This window comes from Lichenostomus cassidix, chromosome 15 (assembly GCF_008360975.1).
Source record: "Lichenostomus cassidix isolate B80296 chromosome 15, HeHo_3.0, whole genome shotgun sequence".
Lineage (NCBI taxonomy): Eukaryota > Metazoa > Chordata > Aves > Passeriformes > Meliphagidae > Lichenostomus > Lichenostomus cassidix.
The window spans coordinates 11,927,552-11,949,004 of NC_139496.1; the positions used below are offsets into that span (position 1 = coordinate 11,927,552).

A 21,453-nucleotide genomic window follows, 5' to 3' on the forward strand; every position below is an offset into this window, starting at 1 on the left:
TTGGGTTGAAAGAAAGCATCGAGTGAGGGGGTGGAGGATGGGGGATGAGGAGTTTGATGGAATCATTTTCTCGGAGAGGAGCATCGAAATAAAGGAGAAAAAATTCCAAAATAATGTAAATTTTTTTAAAATGTTAAAACCCAAAATAACTGCAAAATGTTTTTAAAAATAACAATAAATATTGCGGGAAAATTGTAAAATATTTAAAAATTTACAGTAAAAATAAAATTTATCGATGAAAGAATAAAAGTAGAAAATAATCATTAAAAGTATTACAAATTAAAAGCAATTCATTAGAATTAATGAGAAATAAAGGTAGAATAAAAGTAGAATAAATACAGTAGAATAAATAAGTAAAAATAAAATAAGAATTGAAATGTTTTAAATTAAAAATAATTAAAGGAAATGAATAAGAAATTAAAATAAAAGTAAAACTAAGAATATTAATAACGCTAAAAAATAAAAGAAATTAATTAGAATAAAGAAGGAGCAAAAATAAATAGAAGCAGTAAAAATGTTATCAATTAAAATTACTAACTCGGCGTATGCAAATCACCACGCTCCTATGCAAATCTCGCGCTTCCCATTGGCCGCTTCCCTCGGGTTGATTTGCATAACCCCGAGCCGGCCCGGCGCTAATTAGCGGCGTTAATGAAGATGGGATGAAGATGTCCCCGATGCCACCCCTGTCCCCGCGTCCCAGGGAACAAAACCAACCCCCGGTCCGGGCTAAAAACACACAGGAAAAGCCGGGAAAACATAATTCCGAGCGGGAAGGAGGCACTGCGCTCGATGGGATCAGCTTAAACCGGGAATGCGCTGAACAGGGAAAAACCAACAGGAATATCCCAAAGCTCCTCTTGCTGCGAAGCCTGTGAAAGGCTGGCAGGTTCCCGGCGCTCCCCTGGGTGTTGCTGCTCCGATTCCCAGCTGGAAAACCACGGGAAGAGCTGGTGCAGAGGGAAAAAGTCCCCTTTGCCAAGTTTTCCCTCAAATTGGCTGCCTGATTTGATTGTTCGTCCAAACGTTGTTGTTTTGTTTACATCCCAAATGTTAATCATTTTTTGGGGTGTCAGTCACGGCCACCCCCCAATCCCACGGGTCATCTCTCCTCTCCTCTCCCTGTGGATGTTCCCTCTGGATGAATTTGAATTTATGAATCCCCTCGGATCCCTCCCTCCACCCCACTTCGTCAGGGAAGCTTTTCCCAAACTGCTCCATTAAAAACCAACAGGAAAACAAGCTCCTGGGAAGAGCTGGGAGGCAGCTCAGAGATCCAGAGGTGGGGAAATTCCACCTCTTTTCCACCTGTCCCAAACAGCAAAGAGCAAGGTTTGCTCTGTTTGCCTTCAAATAAAAGGCTGGGAATCACTGGATGTTCCCACGGGAGCAGCCCTGCATCCCAGCTGCTCCTTGGGGATGCTCCGAGTGCTCCTTCCCTTCCCAAAAGCTGCTCCCAGGTGGCCAAACTGGAGATTTTGGAATGCTCACAGGTTTTTGGGAATCCCCACGGTCCCAGCACAGCACCCTCTGGAACAGACTCTGGAATTGCCCAGCTCGGCGACATGGGGATACCAGGAAGGTCAACTCTTCCCTCCTCTCCACCACACCAGCACAGCTCCCAAATTCTCCCCAAAACTGGGATTGTTCCTGATTTTCTCTCTCTGCTCCCGGCCCTGCCTGACCCCACGCTGTCCCCAAGGCACCCTCAGCATTCCCAGGGCTCATAAATATTCCATTCCTGCTCGTTTTTCCCCGCAGGATACTTAATAACCTCTGCACATCCCTCAGCAGTCACACCCCATCAACTCCCGGAGCCACAGCAGCCCCGCTCCGCTCGGATTTAATATTAAATTAATCCCACTCCGAGATCAAACCCGATAATAAAACCCCACTCCCGAGGATCCACATCCAAGGAAAATCCAACCCAGCCTTGTTAACACAACAAAGCAGGGGGGTTCATATGGATTCCCCACTCTGTTTGATTTATGGGATGCTCTGGGGTTTTCCCTGCTGCCCCAAGGCTTGGGAAGAGTCTCCTTTTCCAAGCCCATCCTGGCAAAATCCATCTCCATGAAACAGCCTCCAGCTCCCCGCCCAGGCAGGAGCGGCCTGGGAAATTAGAGGCTTCTAATTAACGACTCAATAAATAAAGATGGATGGGAAAGGTTAATCCTGAGCCTCGTTCCTGCTTTATGAATACAAATCCTGGCGTCTCGGAATCGGCCACTGCGGCTCCTGCCAAGGAATTTCAGCTTTTAAGGAGGATGCAACTTGGTCATTAATTAGGTTTTTAGGATGAGGACAATCTCTTGCTTTACGAGGAGATAAAATGCAGATAAAATGCTGATTAAAAGGCACTTCTGAGGCGGTTGGTGCATCTGGGGCTGCTTTGGGGGGTTTGTCATATTCCAGTGGATCTAAAATCCCAGCACTGCATCCCAAGAGAGCATTGCTGCCATCCCGGGATGCTTTTCAACCCCAATCCCAGGAACTCCCAGGCGGCTCCTCGGGGCTGTGCCAACCTCACTGCCATGGAGCCACAGAGCCAGAATCCCTGGAGTCTGTCTGAGGGATGGATGGATGGAAGGATGGATGGATGGAGGGATGGATGGATGGATGGATGGATGGATGGATGGATGGATGGAGGGATGGAGGCAGCACACCATTCCCTCAGTGCATCCCAAAGCCACAACCCCATCACTGCTCAGTCCCCACCAGCCCAGGGGACATTCCCAAGGTCGCAGCAGTGCTGTTCTGCCCATCCCAATCCCACATCCCTCCAAAATACACTGCCAGGATCATAGGGAATCTCGGAGCTGGCCTGGCTGGGTGGGACGATCTGCTCCCACCCCACGTGCTCAGTCCAAGGCATCCAGGGAATATCCCGCCCCTCCCTGGCCAGAAATCCCAGTATTCCCAGCTCCCTGCCAGAAGGAGATGGGCAGGGACTGTGCTCCTGCTCCCCAGGGGACAAAAACGGGGAATTCCTGCGATGCAGCCATTTGACTTGGCAGAGAGGGAACAGGGAGCCCATCTGCCACCCCAGGTGGAGCTTCCCACACCCAAATCCTCGAGAAATTTGGCGAGATTTGGTCTCCTCCACCACCTGGGAGCTCCTGCATCCCTCAGGGCTCTGCCTGTCACCTCCCTGTCCCCAAGGTTTGTGTCGTCCATGGGACAACACATCTCCAGCACGGCACAGAGCCACGCCAGCTGGCAATTCCAAGGATCCCGATCCTCCAGCCCCGGCAGGGCAGGATTGGCACGGCAGCATCCGAAGGGATGGAGCAGCAGCTCCCGCCGGGAGCAGCAGCGGGATGATGGATGGAGTTAAACGGAGCGCTGGGAAAGACAAACACTCCCTGCCTGGCTAGCGGGAAGCTCTCTCCCGCTGGGATCCAATGGACCACCGGGAATGCTGGCAGCCCCATCAGCTGCCCCATTAAGGAGCAAATGGAGCAGCAGCATCCCACAGACCTCCGGTACTTCCATCTCCACCAGCTGGAAAACTCCGGAGGAACCAAAGCAACTTCGCTGCAGCTGCCGAGCCAAAGGCCAAGGTGGATTTTCCAAAGCAGGGAATTCCCTGGGCCGAGGGGCAGAGGGGGAGAGCGGGATTTGTTTGGAGCAGCCTTTAAAAGTCAGAGGTGTTTAAACAAAGAGCAGCTGAGAGCCTTCCCGGGGCTCCCAGGGAAGCACCGCCGCCCTTCCTCAAATAGCAGGGAGACTGCATGGAAATGCCAACGGGAAGCAGGGCAGGAGCTGGATTTAGGGAGTTGGAGTGGGAGGGATGCTCCCTAGGGAGTGGCAGGCTGGGCTCAGCCAGCCCCGCCTCGCTGCACTGGGAGGGGTCCCACGCCACTGTCCCCAGCGTGAGGTGGCACTGCCACTCTGAGTGAGCCATGTGGGAAGCCTGGAAAGGCTCCGATATCCAGAACTCCTAGAAGTGGCCAAGATCTCTTCAGGCAGGAGCTGGGATCCCTCTGGGACATGCCAGGCTATGGGGACACTGCTGGTCCCCCAGGGCTGCCCCTCATGGATGCCATGTCACATCACCAGCATTGTCCCCACTGTCCCCAAAAGCTGCTCTGAATCTGCAAAGCCCAGACAAAAATCCAGCAGGGTTCATTCCCAGCCCCCCAGCCCCAGGGATGCAGCTCTGCTGGAGGAAACTCTCTGGAGTGGACAGGAGCCAGGCAGAGAGGTCTGGAATCCCCAAATCCCAGGGGTTTGCTGCTCCCCAGTGTCCTCCCCTGACCTGGCACCATTTCTGCGATGCCATCCACGGGGATGGGCTGTGCCAGGGGGTGCTGGAGGTGTCCAGGGAAGGGAATGGAGCTGGGAAGGGGCTGGAGCCCCAGGAGAGGCTGAGGGAGCTGGGAAAGGAGCTCAGCCTGGAGAAAAGGAGGCTCAGGGGGACCTTGTGGCTCTGCACAACTGCTGACAGGAGGGGACAGCTGGGGGGGTCAGGCTGTGCTGCCAGGGAACAGGGACAGGAGGAGAGGGAACAGCCTCAGGCTGGGCCAGGGAGGGGCAGGTTGGAATTTGGGGAAAACTCCTTCACTGAAAGGGCTGTCCAGCCCTGGCACAGCTGCCCAGGGCAGTGCTGCAGTCCCCATCCCTGCAGGGATTTAACAGCCATGTGAATGTGGCACTTGGGGACATGGTCAGTGGTCGCCTTGGCAGCGCTGGGCAATGGCTGGACTCGCTTTAAAAGACCTTTTCCAACCTGAACGACTCTGCTGTGCCCCATCAAGGCTCAGCTGGGACAGCCCTGCCCAGCCCCCGCCGCTCCCCGGGCACTGGCTGCCCCTGCCCCGCTCTGCCGCCGCGGCTACAGCCGGAGCAGCTCCGTGCGGCGATGGAACAGCGGAGCTCTGCTGCCACCGCCCGGGGATCCGCACAGCCCGCACCGCACAGCCCCGGGAAAGGCAGGCAGGGCTGCGGCATCCCCTGGAAGGGCTCTGGGAATGGGGAGTTCTGCTCTGAGCCAGCCGGGAAGCGATGCTGGAGCTGCCGAGTCTCAGGGCTTCCCCCTGAGCCTCCTGGCTGAGCTCTTGCAGGTCAGAGGACGCTGTGAGAATCATGGAATGGTTTGGATTTGGAGGAGCCTTCTTCTCATCCCACCCCTGCCATGGGCAGGGACACCTTCCACTGTCCCAGGCTGCTCCAAGCCCCAGTATCCAGCCTGGCCTTGGACACTGCCAGGGATCCAGGGGCAGCCACAGCTTCTCTGGGCACCCTGTGCCAGGGCCTGCCCACCCTCCCAGGGAACAATTCCTTCCCAATATCCCATCTAAATCTACTGTCTTGCAGCTTAAAGCCATTCCCTGTGTCCTGTCCCTCCAGCCCTTGTCCCCAGTCCCTCTCCAGCTCTCCTGGAGCCCCTTTAGGCACTGGAAGGGCTCTGAGGTCTCCCTGGAGCTTCTCTTCTCCAGGTGAACACCCCCAGCTCTCCCAGCCTGGCTCCAGAGCAGAGGGGCTCCAGCCTTTGGAGCATCTCTGTGGCCTCCTCTGGACTCTCTCCAGCAGCTCCATGTCCTTCCTGTGCTGTTGGCCCCAGGGCTGGAGCAGCTCTGCAGGTGATGTCTCACCTGAGCAGGGCAGAGGGGCAGAATCTCCCCTCCCCTGCTGCCCACACTGTGGAATCAGCCCAGGGAATGGGGGCTTTGGGGTCCCAGCACACCCACCAGCCCCAAATCCTTCTCCCAGTGCAGCTCCAAGATGTTCTGTTCAAGGAATGGTTCCCAGGCAGCCCCAGGGATGCAGGAGCTCTGCAACCCAGGCAAAATACTCGCCAAAGTCTCCATTAAAGCCACACTCTGGTGTCACCGCAACACGACAGTGCCACCCACCCCAGCCAGCCTGAGGGGACAGAGGAGACTCACCGGACTTGTGGACGCTGCGGAGGCAGGACAGGGAGGCGTTCAGCCGGGCACACTCCTCACTGTTGGCCCCAAACTTCTCCACCGTGGCACAGACCTGGTCATCCGTCATGTCCAACAGATCCTCCAGGCTCAGCTGCCCGGGGGCGATTTCCTGGGGGAGGGATTGGTCAGGAATGAGGGAGGAATGGGCCAGGAATGAGGGAGGAAGAATCAACTACCCTGCAGCATCCTCCAAACCTCAGGGCACACCAGTGAGAATCCATACTCTTGGGGTCACAGACCCAAAACTATCCCGTTTCCACCTGAATCTCCAAGAAAACCTGGAGGAACTTGAGTTTTATCTCCAGTTTTTTCTACAGTTTCAGGTATTTCCAGACCCAGGAAGATCCAGACTCAGGATATGTCGATATAACACCAGAAAAACCCATCCCTGCCTTGGGAACACGCAGAACTGGCAGCTTCATTACAGAATTCCCTTTTCCCTGGAGGTGGGATCACCTTTGGGTGCCACCCGCTCACCACACCCAGCAGCCCAAGACGTGGCAGAAGGACACAGGGATGGGGACAAGAGGGATGTCCCCTTCCCTGGGAACACCAGCGGGGTGGGATCAAAAATCCACAAACTCCTGGGCAAACCCCACAGCAGAGCCCTCCCTTTTCCGGGTGGGAATGCCCAGCCCGTACCTCCATCACCTCCTTGCGGATGTCGACGATGCGGAACCAGTGCAGGAGTTGGGGGAATCCCTCCAGCTTGGCGTTGCGCTCCTGCAGGGCCACCTTCCTCTTGCAGGACAGCTGCCGGCTGAAATACTTCACCAGTTTGCTCTGGAAAACAGGGAAAAACCCTCATGGGATCCCCGCTGGAAGCTGGGGTGCAGTTCTCCCTCTGCCCCGTCCCAAAATTCTGCCCCAAAACACTCCCTGCTGAGCTCCTGCAGCTGAGAGCATCCAATTTTGGTGAACAAAGAGGGAAATTCCCTCCCCAAAAAAGCCTTTTCTTGGCTCCTTCATCCCCAGCCCAGCTCTGGGGTCTCTCTCAGGGTGTGGGCAGCCCTTTGCACCCTGCTGGGGGGTTTGAGGAGGACAGGGGGACAGGCACCACTTTTCCCACGAACACTGCCCCATCCCAGCGCTGTCCACAGGACACTTTCCCCACTTTTATTCCCCAAAGGACACTTCTCCCTCTTTTATTGCCAGCCTCAGGGCCAAGGCACCCCCAGCAGACACAGCCCCCTCTCTGAACCCCACAAAAACCCTACAAGGGGACCACAGCATCACATTCCAAGGCTGGAATGTGGCATTTTCCCCTCATTCCCCCCTCACCAACCCAAATCTTGCTCCCTCCTTCCTTCTCCCAGAGCCATCCCTTCTCCCTGCTCCTTTGTACCTCCAGCCCTCCTCTCGATCATCCCAAGATCCCAAATCCTCCCACCCCGAGGCCAAAGCCGTTCCCAGCCGCAGCCCGGCGGCTCCCAAAATAAAGCTGCGGAGCGCCTGCCCTCCTTTCCCGGGAATATAGAGCAGGGCTGGGAAGCTGCTGGGATTTCCTGCTCCTGCTTTTCCAGCTGGGTGATTCCCCGGCGCCGGCAGCACTAGATGGTGCTGTGCCTCTGCTCCTGCGCGCCCCAAAAATAGATGGAGAAAATATGGGATGCTTTGGGGTGGAGAGATGAGATGAGGGGAGAACCTCATCAACCTCCCCTCGCGTGGGATTTGGGAGTTTTCCCATCTTTCCCGGTCCTTTTCCTCGTGGTGATGGCCACAGGGGTTGGCATCACCCCCAAAATCACCCCCCAGGGGGGTGGCAGCCCTGCCAGGAGCTGGGGACTGGGTTGTCACCCCCCCTGGGAGCTTCTCCTCATCCCGACCTGGCTGCCAGGGATTGATTGCTGAAAACTGAGCCCCGAAAGTGAGGCAGAAACAGCAAAGTCACTGACGCGGGGGGCTGCAGGGACCCCTCAGCTCTGCAGAGCCCTGCCTCACCTGCAGGGTTGATTTTTAAGGAAAAACACTCCCAAAACAGACAATCAAAGGTTTAAGGATCAGCCTGGATCTCACATCCCAAACCTGCTGCAGGCGCTTGGAGCTGAACCAGCCCCAGGCACCTTGAACACAGCCGGAGGCAGCTCCTGCCTCCCGAAAAATGCCGTGACACGGACACAGCTGCAGCAAAACACCGGGAAAAAATTCCTAAAAAATCCACACCCTGCCCCCCAGCCTGTTCTCTATTCTGCCTCTCCAGGTGGGATCCCAAAAGGGGAATAAAGGTGATGTCTGAGCCACCATGGCATCACCAGTGCCAAAATCAGGGGCCTGGGGTGGGGACAGAGCTGGGGACAGGGCAGCTCCCATCGCCACCAGGCAGAGGTGAGATGAGACTGGGGAAAGGGTGGGAGAAATGGAGGAATTTTAATTTCCGGGTGTGGGAAATTCACCCCCACAGCCCTTGAGCGACAGGAGGAGGCATTTTTAGCCCGAAAGAGGATCCCGCTGGGACCCCTAGGTGCTCTGGACCATGGATCTGCTCCAGCCAGGGAAAAACCAGCCCAAAAACCCTCTGTAGGATCCAAAAGAAGGGATGGGGCTGGGGCTGGAAAGGGATGGAGATGACCCCATCCCGCAGGGAAAGCTCCATCCCGCGGCTGCGGAGCTGCTCTGCCCCCTGCTCATCCCGGCATGGAGCAAATGTGGGAAATGCTGCGTTCCTGCTGTGGCACAACCTCGCTCTGCCCCTCCGTGCCTCAGTTTCCCCACCTGGGATAAGGCAGGGGGCACAAGGAGAGGGGTCAGAATGCCGCGGATCCCTCCCTTCCTGCGGCTGGAATTTGTGCTGGTCCAGCTGGGGATGCTGCTGGGGGATCCAGTAACTTCCCTTCAGCAGCAGAGGGGGAAATGCTCTGATATAAAGGGGTGAAACCACGAGGATCCCCTTCCCGCCGGGAATCCCCAGCCCCTTGGAAAACCACGTCCCTCCTGCCCCGGGAGTGGGTGCTGGCACTGGAGCGATGTCCCCTCTCCACGTCACCCCACGGGACCTTGGGTGACCCCAGCACGGCGAGGGGTTGGGATCACCCAGGGCAGGCGCTGGATTTCCATCCCCTTCCCATCCCCCCGAGCGGGAATTTCCCTGCGGCTCATCCCAAGCCCAGCAGGCTCCCAGCCGGTCTCCAAGGAGCGGCAGGGCGGCTGTTCCCCCCTGGAATGGGTTCCCTGACGTCAGCCGGGATGGCGACAGCGGCGGCCCTGCCTGGAGACCGGGACAGGCGGCGGAAAATCCGGGAGGGGGAAGTTCATCCACCTGGCAGCCGGTGAGCCGCAGGGAATGCACATCCCATCCATCCCATCCCATCCCATCCCATCCCATCCCATCCCATCCCATCCATCCCATCCCATTCCATCCCATCCCATCCCATCCCATCCCATCCCATCCCATCCCATCCCATCCCATCATGCCTTCATGCCATGAAGTGGGGAGGTTGCTCTGCACCCCTAAATATCCTTTTCCATGACCAGAGCAACTCTTCCCAGCTCCCACCAAGGGGCTCGTTATTCCAGAGGCACCTGGAGCAGCCTGGGGCTGGGGAATTCCTTGCCATGGCTCTGGTTTCCCTCTCAGGGCTCTCCCACGGCCCTGCTGGGCTCGTGTGCTGTCTCTGGCTCTGTACACCCTTTATATCAGGCAATCCTAAATGATCCCTGGGGTTTTTGCTGGGAATACAGGAGCCCAAATGTCTCCATCCAGCATCCCGGGAGGATCCAGCCCCAGTTAAGTGTGCTGTGCTCACCCCTGGTGTGAGACACAAGAGAATCCACACACCAGGCAGTGAAAATCATAAAATCATGGAATGGTTTGGATCAGAAGGATCTTAAAGTTCATCCAGCTCATCCATGGGCAGGGACACCTTCCACTATCCCAGGATTCTCCAAGCCCTGTTCCAACCTGGCCTGGAACACTTCCAGGGATTCAGGGGCAGCCACAGCTTCTCTGGGCAAATCCCAGTGCTGGGACAGCATCTCCACAGCCTGTGGAAGTTTGGGAATGGCCACAGCTCTTCCCACAGAGCCTCTTCTCACCCCTGTTGTGCTCACACCTCAAGGTACCTTGGGAGGGTTCCCCATTCCTGGCAGGAGCACGGCAGCCCAGGGAGGGGGAAGTGTTGATCCTGGGGTTATCCTTGGAGCCATCCACTGGGTTTTGGGGACCCACACTTTGGCATTGGGTGGGAGTTTAACCATGGGACAGCCAGGAATGTCACCCAGCACCAAGCAGTTTTTCTTTCTGTTGTTCCCAAACTCCACCAAACACAGCACCCTGCATCCATATTTACACCCCCAAACCCAAATTTAGAGCCTAAACCCCAACTTGGATTGGGGGATAAAACCCCACAGCCCAGACAGGGGTGGGGGGTGAACTCTCAGATCCCTCTGGATGTTGTCCCATAGGAAGCAAACCAGTCTCAATTCCCACTCCAGGTGTTTTATCCCAGCCACTGCCTTGTCTCCCACTGGAGTCTGTCCCAAAACACAAACAAGCCCCAAAAGCCTCTCAGCACCAAGGATTGCCACTGGAGCCAGGCTGTACCCATCCCAAAAAATACTGCATGGCGGGATGCAGCAGGATGGGAGCTCATATCTGCCTCAAGGTTGTCTAAAACCAAAACAAAGAAGGGAAAAACTTCTATTAATCCAGCAATATCAGGCTTTAGCCTATGAAGATTAACAAAAAAACCATGCATTCACCCATTTTATTCCAGGCTCACGCTGACACAGGGGCTGGGCACTGTCCCCAGTGCCACATCCCAGGTCACCATTCCCTTTAGAGCCACCTTGGCCAGGTCCTACTGCCACCAGATGGGAAGGGAAGAGGTGCTGAGCGAGGCCTCAGAGTCTGTGTCATGTCCTTGGGACGTGCTGGTGGCAGCAGGGCCTCAGGGCCACAGAGCCTCGGGGACTTGGGGACTCAGGGCCAAGCTCAGCTCCTGCTGACGCTGGTGGCAACCCAGGACAACAACAGGAGCCAGGGCTGGCATCAGGAATCTGGCCCTGGATTCACTCCCCTTGTGGGAATCACCCTGGTTTCGAGGTGAAAAACAACAGGAGAGTGTCAGCAGGGATTTCCAAGGCTGGAACATCCCAAGCTTTGGGAGTGTTTTAGGGATGGCAATGCCAAGGCTCCCTGCCTGGCTGGCACAGTGTGATCCACAGGGGCTGGAGAGTTGCTTCCCTGTGAGCATTTGTAGGATGGCATCCCCCCAAAACCTCCAAACCCTTCATCCAGCCCCCTCTGAGCTGCCCTGGTGACACCAGGATGCTGGGAAGGAGAATCCCACCAGGAATGGTTTCCCCACGCTCCCCTGCTCCCCTCCGTGTCCGTGGGAGGGAGAAAAGGCCATCACTCCACGTGGGATGAGCTCCTGCAGTCCTGCACCTCCTGGTAGGTTCTCCTGGGGATTTCCAGCCTGCCTGCCTCCCAGAAAGTCTCTCACCCACCCCAAAACCACTTGTTATCCCTCTCCTGAGGTCGCTCCAGGACCAACAGCACCAGGCTAAGCCCACAGCACAGAGAGCTGGAATGGGACAGGGCTTGGATCAAGGGGAGGTGACAGCAGGATGGGAGCAGGAACGAGCCCAAGTTGGGATGCAGAGCAGGGAGCTGCACCCCAAACCCAGAGACACCCCAGGAGTGGCACAGCAGTGCTGTGGTGATGCCCCACTTGCTCCCATGGCACTTGGGAACTTGGGGAGCAAAAGCATCAGGACAAGGTGTTCCAATCATGGTCCAGAGCCAAAAGCTGCCCCACAGAGGAGCTCCAGAACCAGCCAAAAGGCCTGAGTGGGATCAGGCTCCGCAATCCTCCCACCCACAGCCCCAGCTCCGCGTCAGCCACCCCCACAGCACCAGCATGGCCCCGCCGGCGTCTCCCCAGGGTCATGGCCTCGCTTCTCCTCACTCTGTGCCAGCTGCAGGGATCCCACTCAGCCCTGGGAATCCCTGGCCATTCTCTGCCCATCCCAGCCCCCCGACCTCCCACTGAACCATAAATTCACTCCAGCTGGGGCTCAGCACACTCCGAGGGGAACCTCATCCCCTTGGAGTGGGGAGGGGAGAAGGCAGCCAGGCCGGGTGGATGCTGCCTGGTGGGAGGGATGCAGGTGGATTGGCAGGGATGCAGGTGGGCCAGAGGGATGCAGGTGGGCCAGAGGGATGCAGGTGGGCTGAGGGGATGCAGCCCCGTGGAAGGGATGCAGGTGGGCTGAGGGGACGCTGCCCGGTGGAAGGGATGCAGCCAGGCCCGTGAGTTGCAGCCTCCCAGCAGGCATGCAGGTGGGCCAAGGGGATCCAGCGCAGTGGATGGGATGCAGGTGGGCCGAGGGGATGCAGTCCAGGGAAAGGGATGGAGCCAGGCAGCAGGGATGCAGGTGGGCGGAGGGGATGCAGCCCAGCAGAAGGGATGCAGCCCGGCTGGAGCAGGAGCGTGGAGGAAGGGATTCGGCCGGGCCGGGGGATGCAGCGCGGCGGGAGGGATGCAGGTGGGCCGGGAGTGCCGCCTGCAGGGGCGGTGGGAGCCGGGGGAGGGACGCGGCCGGGCCGGGGGATGCCGGGGGGACACCGGGGGGATACCGGCGGGCTGCGGCCGGGGCCGGCGCCCCCGGTGACTCCCGGCAGGAGCGTTCGGTGGTCCCGGACCCACCTCGGGGCCACCTGCAGAGCGCGCAGCCTCACTCGGGCGCACCGCAGCGCCGCGGGGGAACCCGCCGCGGCCCGGGGGGGGTGGGGGGAGTGATGGGGGGTGTTGATGTCGGGGGGGGTCGGCGGGCCCGTACCTCCAGGGTGCGGATCTCCTTCTGCGTGAGGTCGTTGGAGGCGGCGCACTTGGTGCGGAGCCCCTCCAGGTTGGAGATGCTGATGTCGATCATGTTCTGGACCAGCTCGCACTGCTGCAGCGCCTTCTGCAGACTCAGCTCCTGCTCCTCGCTCCTCGTCATGTTGTCCTCATCCATCGCTCGCCGCCCCCCCCCCTCCCCGCCCGCCCGCCCTCCCCTCCGCCCGCCGCCGCCGCGGCCCCCCCTTCCCTCGGCTCCGCTCGCCGGCCCCCGCCGCCGCTCAGCCCCGCTCGGCCGCGGCCCGCAGCATCGCGGTGCCCACCGAGCCGTCAGCGCGGCGCCGCCGCCGCTACCCCCCCCCCCGGGCGCGGCGGGGCGGGGGCGGGGGCGGCGCGCTCCGGCTCCGCGGGGCCGCGCTCGCTGCGCGCCGCTCCGCGCGGGAACCCCCGCACACCCCCGGCCCGGCACCCCCGGCCCCGGCAGCTTCGCGGCATCCGCATCGCCCCCGCAGCAACACATCACCGTCCTCAGCATCACCAACACCCCCCAACCTTATCAACATCCCCCCATCCTCATCATCACCCCCACATCATAACCAACATCCCCCATCCTCATCATCACGCCCCAACCTTATCAACATCCCGCTATCCTCAGCATCACCCCCACATCATCACCAACACCCCCACAACCTTATCAACATCCCATCGCTATAATCAACCCCAACCTTATCAACAACCTCCATCCTTATCACCCCCAGCCCCATCACCCCGAGCCGCCCCCACACACACACATCACTGTCCTCATCATCAACACCTTCCCATCCTTATCATCCCCAACCCCATCACCTCCATCCCCCCGAGCCCCCCATATCCACACCTCCCCATCCTCATCATCACCTCCCCATCCTCATCAGCTCCCCCATCCTCATCACCCCCAGCCCACTCCCAGCCCCATCATCCCCAGCACTTTCTCCCTGTCCCCATCCACCCCCCATCCCCACTTCCTCAACACCCCCATTGTCATCACCACTCACCCCTTTCTCCCCATTCTTCCCACCCCTACATCTCTCTACCCTCCTCAACATGGCCACATCCTCATCCTCCTCCCAACCCCATCACCTCCATCCCCCCTATCCCCACGGCTCCCCATCCTCATAAGAATGCCCCATCACCTTCCCAATCCCCAACCCCATCCATCCCCCATTCCCTTCCCCACACTCCCATCCCCATCCCCTCCCATCTTTCCCCTCTCTCCCACTATCCCTCCATCCCCATCCCCTTAGACCTTCCCATGCTCATCCTCATCCCTCTCTTCCCCGGGAATGGGAACGTGGGGAGTACCAGGGGTGAAGGGGGGGATGCTGCACTGGGAGGCAGGGAGAATGAGGGGGAGTTGAAATGGGGGGTCTGGGGAAATGGGGGGCAATGGGGAAAGGGGGGGCTGGGGCATGGCGGGGGCTGGTGCAATAGGGAGACCTGGGGAAATGAGGAGGGGCTGGAAATGGGGAGAGGTGTGGGGCATCGGGGGGATAGTGGAGGAGCTGGGGGGATGTAGGGGACCTGAGGAAATGGGGGGCAAATGGGGCACCAGGAGGCTTGGTGCAAAGATGGGGAATGGAAATGGGGGGCTCTGGGGCAAAGCCTGGCCAACACTCGGGAATTATTCCAGAGAGACAAAGCCAGGATGATGCTCCCAGACCCTCTGCCTGCCCCAGGTGCAGCCGTGACCTCCCTGCCTCCGGATATGTGACTTTATTCCCAGCTGGCATCCCCATCCCAGTCCCTCTCAGCTCTGGGAGAGCACAAATCAAATTTCCGAAGGCTTTATCCAAATGAAACCATCCGTGCTCACAGTGGTCGACTCCCTCCGAGTTGGGATATAGCTAAAAAAGCTGGAAATCTGGGGTTTTTTCCTTTTTTTTTTTTTAAATCAGGACTTTTCATTTCCAGGCTCATCCCCAAGGCTGGCTGTGAAGGGAACTCAGAGGGACCCTCGGGATGGGAAATGATGGCAGGAGCTGACCAGCACCGGGAAGGGAAGGGAAGGGAAGGGAAGGGAAGGGAAGGGAAGGGAAGGGAAGGATACCAGCAGGGAAACTCCACTGGGATAAAAGCACCCATCCCAAAAGCCCCAGAACAGCAGAACTGCAAGGATTTTGGGTGTTGACCAAACTTTGTGCTTCCCAAAAATCCCTACAGCAGCCAGTGGGACAGCTCCTGTGCTTACAGCTGGGCTGGCTACAGTCCAAAGTGTGGATGAGCATTCCAGACAGTGGGGATGGCACAATCAGTCCATATAAAATGATCTGGTTATGTTTTAATTGACTTCTGTTGGTTTTCTCCATGAGAAAAGAGTTTGGAGCTACTCAGAGTCTCTAAATTGGGTTAATGTTCCCTCAATGCCAAAGGTGCTCTTCCAGGCATGACATCCTGCCAGGAAGGGAGACAGAATCCCCTGGCACAGCCACTCTGCCGTGGAAAACCAACACCACGGCACCACACCAAGGGTTTCCCATCAAGTACCCCCAAACCACCCCATGAGGGTTCATTGATCCAGCCCAGGGTTAGCTGCACCACAGGAGCCTTTGGACATCGACATTGGGATTCCTTGGTTATTAATATGGCAAAGAATTTCTTCAGCTCTGCATGGGGTGTGAGGTTCCCTTGGATTTCAGCTCTCAAGGAGTACCTATTTTAATCCTCTGTGGAAGAGCATCTCTGTCACCATCATCTGTGTCTCATCTCCATCACCATCATCCCTGTCCCATCATCCCTGTGACCATCACATCCATCCCCATCACATCTGTCCTATTATCTTTGTCCCCATCACCTCTGTCCCCATCATCCCTGTCACCACCTCTGTCACCATCATACCTGTCCCATCACCTCTGTTCCATCATCTCCATCATCATCATCATCCCTCTCCCCACCACCTCTGTCACCATCACAGCTGTCCCACCACCTCCATCTCCATCATCCTTGTCCCATCACCTCTGTCCCATCATCTCTGTCCAATCCTCCCTACCACCACCTACCCGCAATTCCTCTTCTCAAGGGATGCTCCCGATGCCTCGGGGCTGTTAACAAATCCCATAAATTTCCACGATTTCCCAAGTGGGCTCTGACCTGCCTGTTCCCATCCAAGATGGAAATCAGAGCCATCCCAGGAGGATGCTCCCATCAGTTTAACCCTATTAAACAACACCCCAAAGATTTCCCCTGCTCTGGAGCTTGGGATCTATTAATGATGGAGAAAACGCCTGGAAAAATCCACTTGGAAGGACAAGAGTCTGCCCCAGGCAAAGGCAGATCCAGGGGGAGAGCAGCAGCTCTGGATCCAGGATGCACAGGAAAATCCCAGCTCCCGGCTGTTCCCAGGTGCCCGGGAAGGACCTGGAGGCTCCGAAGGGAAGGGCCATCTGTCACGGCTGTCACGCGCCCAGAGGGACGGCTGAGGCTGCTGACCTCAGCTTCCAGCTCCCGCTTTCCTTTATGGGACTGCAGGGGGAAAAAATAGGGGGGAAAGGAAAAAAAAGAATACAGGAAAGCAGCTGCCTTCCAGCAGATTTTTGGGTTTCTGTAGGATCCAGCCTGGAGCTCTTGATGTTTTCACTTCCCTTGCCAGCAATGGGATTTTTCCAGGGATTTTTTTGCCTGCCCTGCACTTCCCAATGGATTGCTTCCCACCCTCACTCCACCTGCATTTTCCAAGCCAGCACCTCCCACTCCCGCCTGCTTTCCTTTCCCCATCCATGGCATGGGATTGGAACTGCAAGGGAGCATCGCTCCAGCAGCCTGGGCTAATTCTCCCCTCTAAACCCCTTCTCTGAGGAGGCTCTGAGGGTTTTCCAGAGGCACTGGGAAGCAGCAGGGATAGGGATAAAGGTGTTCCCTTCTGGCAGCTGCCTCTGGAGTTTGCTGCACTGGGAGGATCCCAGATCTCCTCTCCTCAAGTGTCCCTGCACCCAAAGGTGGAGGGTCTCATCCCGAGGGCTTTCCAATGGCAAGGGTATTGTGTTTTCCCAAAACCTTGCTCACAACCGTGATCCTACAATTCCTGCTGCTGTGATTTCCCCAGGATTGCAGGCACCACCCTGCTCTGGAGAACACCAGAACAGATTCTCTTCCCACAGTCACAGAATCATGGAATAATGGGCTGGGTCGGAAGGGACCATAAAGGTCACCTCGTTCCACCCCCTGCCACGGGCAGGGACAGCAGGATGAGGGAGGATTGTCCCTCTTCACTCAGGTCAGATCCCAGCGGGAATGCTGTGTCCAGCTCCAAGGTCCCAGCACAGGAGGGATGTGGAGCTGCTGGAGAGAGTCCAGAGGAGGCCATGGAGATGCTCCAAGGAGCCCCTCTGCTCTGGAGCCAGGCTGAGAGAGCTGGGGTTGTTCACCTGGAGCAGAGAAGCTCCAGGGAGAATTCAGAGCCCTTCTAGGGCCTAAAGGGGATCCAGGAGAGCTGGAGAGGGACTTGGGACAAGGGATGGAGGGACAGGACACAGGGAATGGCTTCCCACTGCCAGAGGGCAGGGACAGATGGGATATTGGGAAGGAATTGTTCCCTGTGAGGGTGGGAGGCCCTGGCACAGGGTGCCCAGCGCAGCTGCGGCTCCCCAGGATCCCGGGAAGCGCTGGAAGGCAGCGGCACTCTCCCGCCCCTCACACCGCCCGCAGCCCTCACACCGCCCCGCTCCCGCCGCTCTCGCGCGCTCGGCGCCGCTCTCGCGAGACTTCCCAACATGGCGCCGGCGGGTAACGTGAATCTGCCGTGGTACGGCCGGACCGGGGGGATACCGGGATACAGGGGTACCGGGATACAGGGACACCGGGATACAGGGATACCGGGATACAGGGATAGCGGGATACAGGGACACCGGGATACAGGGACACCGGGATACAGGGGTACCGGGATACAGGGATAGCGGGATACAGGGACACCGGGATACAGGGACACCGGGATACAGGGGTACCGGGATACAGGGGTACCGGGATACAGGGGTACCGGGATACAGGGATACAGGGGTACCGGGATACAGGGGTACCGGGATACAGGGATACCGGGATACAGGGGTACCGGGATACAGGGATACCGGGATACCGGGATACAGGGGTACAGGGACACCGGGATACAGGGATACAGGGATACCGGGATACAGGGATAGCGGGATACAGGGGTACAGGGATACCGGGATACAGGGATACCGGGATACAGGGATACCGGGATACCGGGATACCGGGATACAGGGATACCGGGATACAGGGATACCGGGATACAGGGATACAGGGATACAGGGGTACCGGGATACAGGGATACCGGGATACAGGGATACTGGGATACCGGGATACAGGGGTACCGGGATACAGGGATACAGGGATACAGGGGTACCGGGATACAGGGGTACCGGGATACAGGGATACAGGGGTACCGGGATACAGGGGTACCGGGATACGGGGATACCGGGGTACCGGGATACAGGGGTACCGGGATACTGGGGTACCGGGATACAGGGACACCGGGATACAGAGATACCGGGATACAGGGGTACCGGGACACCGGGATACAGAGATACCGGGATACAGGGATACCGGGATACAGGGATACCGGGATACAGGGGTACCGGGATACAGGGATACCGGGATACAGGGATACCGGGACACCGGGATACAGGGATACTGGGATACAGGGGTACCGGGATACAGGGATACCGGGGTACAGGGACACCGGGATACAGGGACACCGGGATACAGGGACACCGGGACACCGGGATACAGGGACACCGGGATACGGGGATACAGGGATACGGGGATACCGGGGTACAGGGACACCGGGATACAGGGACACCGGGATACAGGGATACCGGGATACAGGGACACCAGGATACAGGGACACCGGGATACAGGGACACCGGGATAAAGCGGCGGAGCTGCCCCGGGGCTCACCGCCCGCTCCTCTCCTTCCCCGCTGCAGGGTGGAGAAGTACCGTCCGCAGGCGCTGTCGGAGCTGGTGTCTCACCGGGACATCCTCAGCACTGGTAATTACTTTTCCCCCGCGGTAACTCCTCCCCCGCCGGTCCCGGCTGTCCCCCAGCCCCGGTATCCCGGTGTTATCCCAGTGTTATCCCGTTGTTATCCCGTCATCCCGCAGTGCAGCGCTTCATCAGCGAGGACCGGCTCCCGCATCTGCTCCTCTATGGGCCGCCCGGCACCGGGAAGACATCCACCATCCTGGCCTGTGCCAGGCAGCTCTACCGGGAGCGGGAATTCGGCTCCATGGTGCTGGAGGTGAGCGGGCATGGGATGGGATGGGATGGGATGGGAAGGGATGGGATGGGATGGGATGGGATGGGATGGGATGGGATGGGAAGGGATGGGATGGGATGGGATGGGATGGGATGGGATGGGATGGGATGGGATAGGAATGGAAGAATGGGATGGGATGGGATGGGATGGGATGGGATGGGATGGGATGGGAGGGGATGGGATGGGATGGGATGGGATGGGATGGGATGGGATGGGATGGGATGGGATGGGATGGGATGGGATGGGATGGGATGGGATGGGATGGGATGGGAAGGGATGGGATGGGATGGGATGGGATGGGATGGGATGGGATGGGATGGGAAGGGATGGGATGTATCCTCCGGCAGGGATCCACACCATTCCCTTCCAGCTCAACGCCTCCGACGATCGGGGCATCGACATCGTCCGAGGGCCCATCCTGAGCTTCGCCAGCACCAGGACCATCTTTAAGTACGTGGTGGGTCTGTGCTTCCCAAAGCTCCCCATCCCTTTGGCACTCTCCTGCCCTGGCACTTGGCTTGGGAAAGGGATTTGGGAGCTCTTGGGGTGGGCAGCATGCTGGAGCAGGTGGGAAAGTGCCCATCAAGCAGGGAGGATGAGGATGGTAAGGATGGAAAAAAGACTTTCTAGGAGTCAGGCTGAGAACAAACATCCCAGCTCCCCCTTCCCAGCACCAAACCCACCCCCTTTTTCCCTGTTTTTAGGAAAGGCTTCAAGCTTGTCATTCTGGATGAAGCTGATGCCATGACCCAGGATGCTCAGAACGCCCTGAGGAGAGGTGAGGGACACTGGGAATTCCACACCACGGGAATCCCACACAGTGGGCACCCATCGGCCTCATCCAGCCCGGCACAGGGCAGGAATTGGGATGAGGCAGCAGCCAAGGGCCCTCCTCCCCTCCCTCCTTTTTGCAGTGATCGAGAAGTTCACAGAAAACACCCGGTTTTGCCTCATCTGCAACTACCTGTCCAAGATCATTCCCGCCCTGCAATCCCGCTGCACCCGCTTCCGCTTCGGCCCCCTGACCCCGGAGCTGATGGTGCCGCGGCTCCAGCACGTCATCCAGGAGGAGGGGTGAGTGGGGGATCCCTGCGCACCCCCTGTGTCCCCATTCCCTGCCAGGGAGGAGCAGCAGATGGGATTCCTGCCATTCTACCTCCCTGGATGTCGTTTTCCAGGGTGGATGTGACCGAGGACGGGATGAAGGCTCTGGTGACCCTCTCGAGTGGGGACATGCGCAGGGCCCTCAATATCTTGCAGGTGGGACTGTGGCCATCAGCCCCTGGCTGCCAGCTGAGCTGGAGGGGCCTCTTCATCCTCCCTGCTCCCTCCTCTTCCTCAGAGCACCTTCATGGCCTTCGGGAAGGTGACGGAGGAGAACGTTTACACCTGCACGGGACACCCCCTCAAGTCTGACATCGCCAACATCCTCGACTGGATGCTGAACCAGGATTTTTCCACTGCCTACCGCAGTATCCTTTGCCCTGGGGGTTATTCCCAGCTGGGATAAACCCTGCTCTTTCCCAGGGATCTCTGTGTGGGGTGGGTGCTGCTCGCTAGGGAGGCCCTTTGGGGTTGTCACAGAGATGAGGAGTAGGCTCTGGCAGGGAAAAGCCTGGAAGCAAGGCCTTGACTCGCTGTCATCCCAGAAATCATGGAGCTGAAGACGCTGAAGGGCCTGGCCCTGCAGGACATCCTCACAGAGATCCATCTCTTCGTGCACAGAGGTGGGCACAGCATCCAGCCCTGGATGATCCTGGAGAGGCCAAACTTCTCCCTGGCCCTCCCTGAGTGTTTCCTTCTCTCCACAGTTGACTTCCCACCCTCTATCCGCATCCAGCTGCTGATCAAGCTGGCAGACATCGAGTAAGTGACACTCCCCTGCTGTGGTGACCCTGGGGTGGCTCCTGGTGACCGCTGGGCACTGCTGGCACACAGCCCACAGCTTGGAGGGACACCCACAGTGGTGGAAACACCCACACCTGCCCTTGGCCCCCTCTCCAGGTACCGCCTGGCTGCTGGCACCAGCGAGAAGATCCAGCTGAGCTCCCTCATCGCAGCTTTCCAGGTCACCAGGGACCTGGTGGTGGCTGAAGCCTGAGTCCTGCCAGGTGGATCTGCTGCTGGGTTTGGGAAGGACCATCAGCCCCATGCCTGGAGCTGCTCCCTGCAGCTTCCCAGTCCCTTTTTGGAAGCCTTGAGTGCACAGTCAGGGTAGAAAAGTCAGGTAGCATTATTCCCAAGCTCCTTGGGGAAATACAGGTGCCTCTGAAGCCCAGCAGGTCGCACTGGTCTTTGCTTTTCCCACCTGAAGGGAGGTGGGGAGTTAGGGAAGCACCAGCTTTCTGTGTTCAGCTGTTCCCGAGAGAAAAACAACATCCTGGGGATGTTTGGAGGAGAATTCCCTCCACAGAGCCTTCCAGCACACAGG

The 21,453-nt window shown here is 58.1% G+C and overlaps 2 protein-coding genes across 6 annotated transcripts in view; one reads left to right on the forward strand and one right to left on the reverse strand.

The window, feature by feature from the left end:
* Positions 1 to 12,921, reverse strand: part of KSR2 (kinase suppressor of ras 2) — a 76,905-nt gene extending 63,984 nt beyond the window's left edge. For 3 of the 4 annotated variants that reach the window (XM_085076180.1, XM_085076178.1, XM_085076181.1), the window contains exons 1-3: positions 12,717 to 12,920; positions 6,576 to 6,716; positions 5,892 to 6,042 (exon numbers count right to left, since the gene is read on the reverse strand). In XM_085076180.1, coding sequence (XP_084932306.1) covers positions 5,892 to 6,042; positions 6,576 to 6,716; positions 12,717 to 12,893 — 469 coding nt within the window. In that variant the 5' untranslated portion in view covers positions 12,894 to 12,920. Of the gene's footprint in view, positions 1 to 5,891; positions 6,043 to 6,575; positions 6,717 to 12,716 lie in introns of all 4 variants that reach the window. The other variant, XM_085076179.1, reaches the window with a different exon arrangement.
* Positions 12,922 to 17,402: 4,481 nt separating this feature from the next.
* RFC5 (replication factor C subunit 5) lies at positions 17,403 to 21,300 on the forward strand. 2 transcript variants are annotated; one of them, XM_085076189.1, is made up of 11 exons: positions 17,403 to 17,492; positions 18,690 to 18,754; positions 18,868 to 19,004; positions 19,393 to 19,472; positions 19,727 to 19,800; positions 19,937 to 20,096; positions 20,201 to 20,282; positions 20,365 to 20,494; positions 20,672 to 20,749; positions 20,834 to 20,888; positions 21,027 to 21,300. In XM_085076189.1, exons 1-11 carry the CDS (start codon positions 17,461 to 17,463, stop codon positions 21,121 to 21,123), a joined length of 990 nt encoding a protein of 329 aa, XP_084932315.1. In that variant the 5' UTR covers positions 17,403 to 17,460; the 3' UTR covers positions 21,124 to 21,300. The 2 variants fall into 2 exon arrangements, with proteins under 2 accessions (XP_084932315.1, XP_084932314.1); XM_085076188.1 differs by having other exon boundaries at positions 20,672 to 20,888.
* Positions 21,301 to 21,453: the final 153 nt, after the last annotated feature.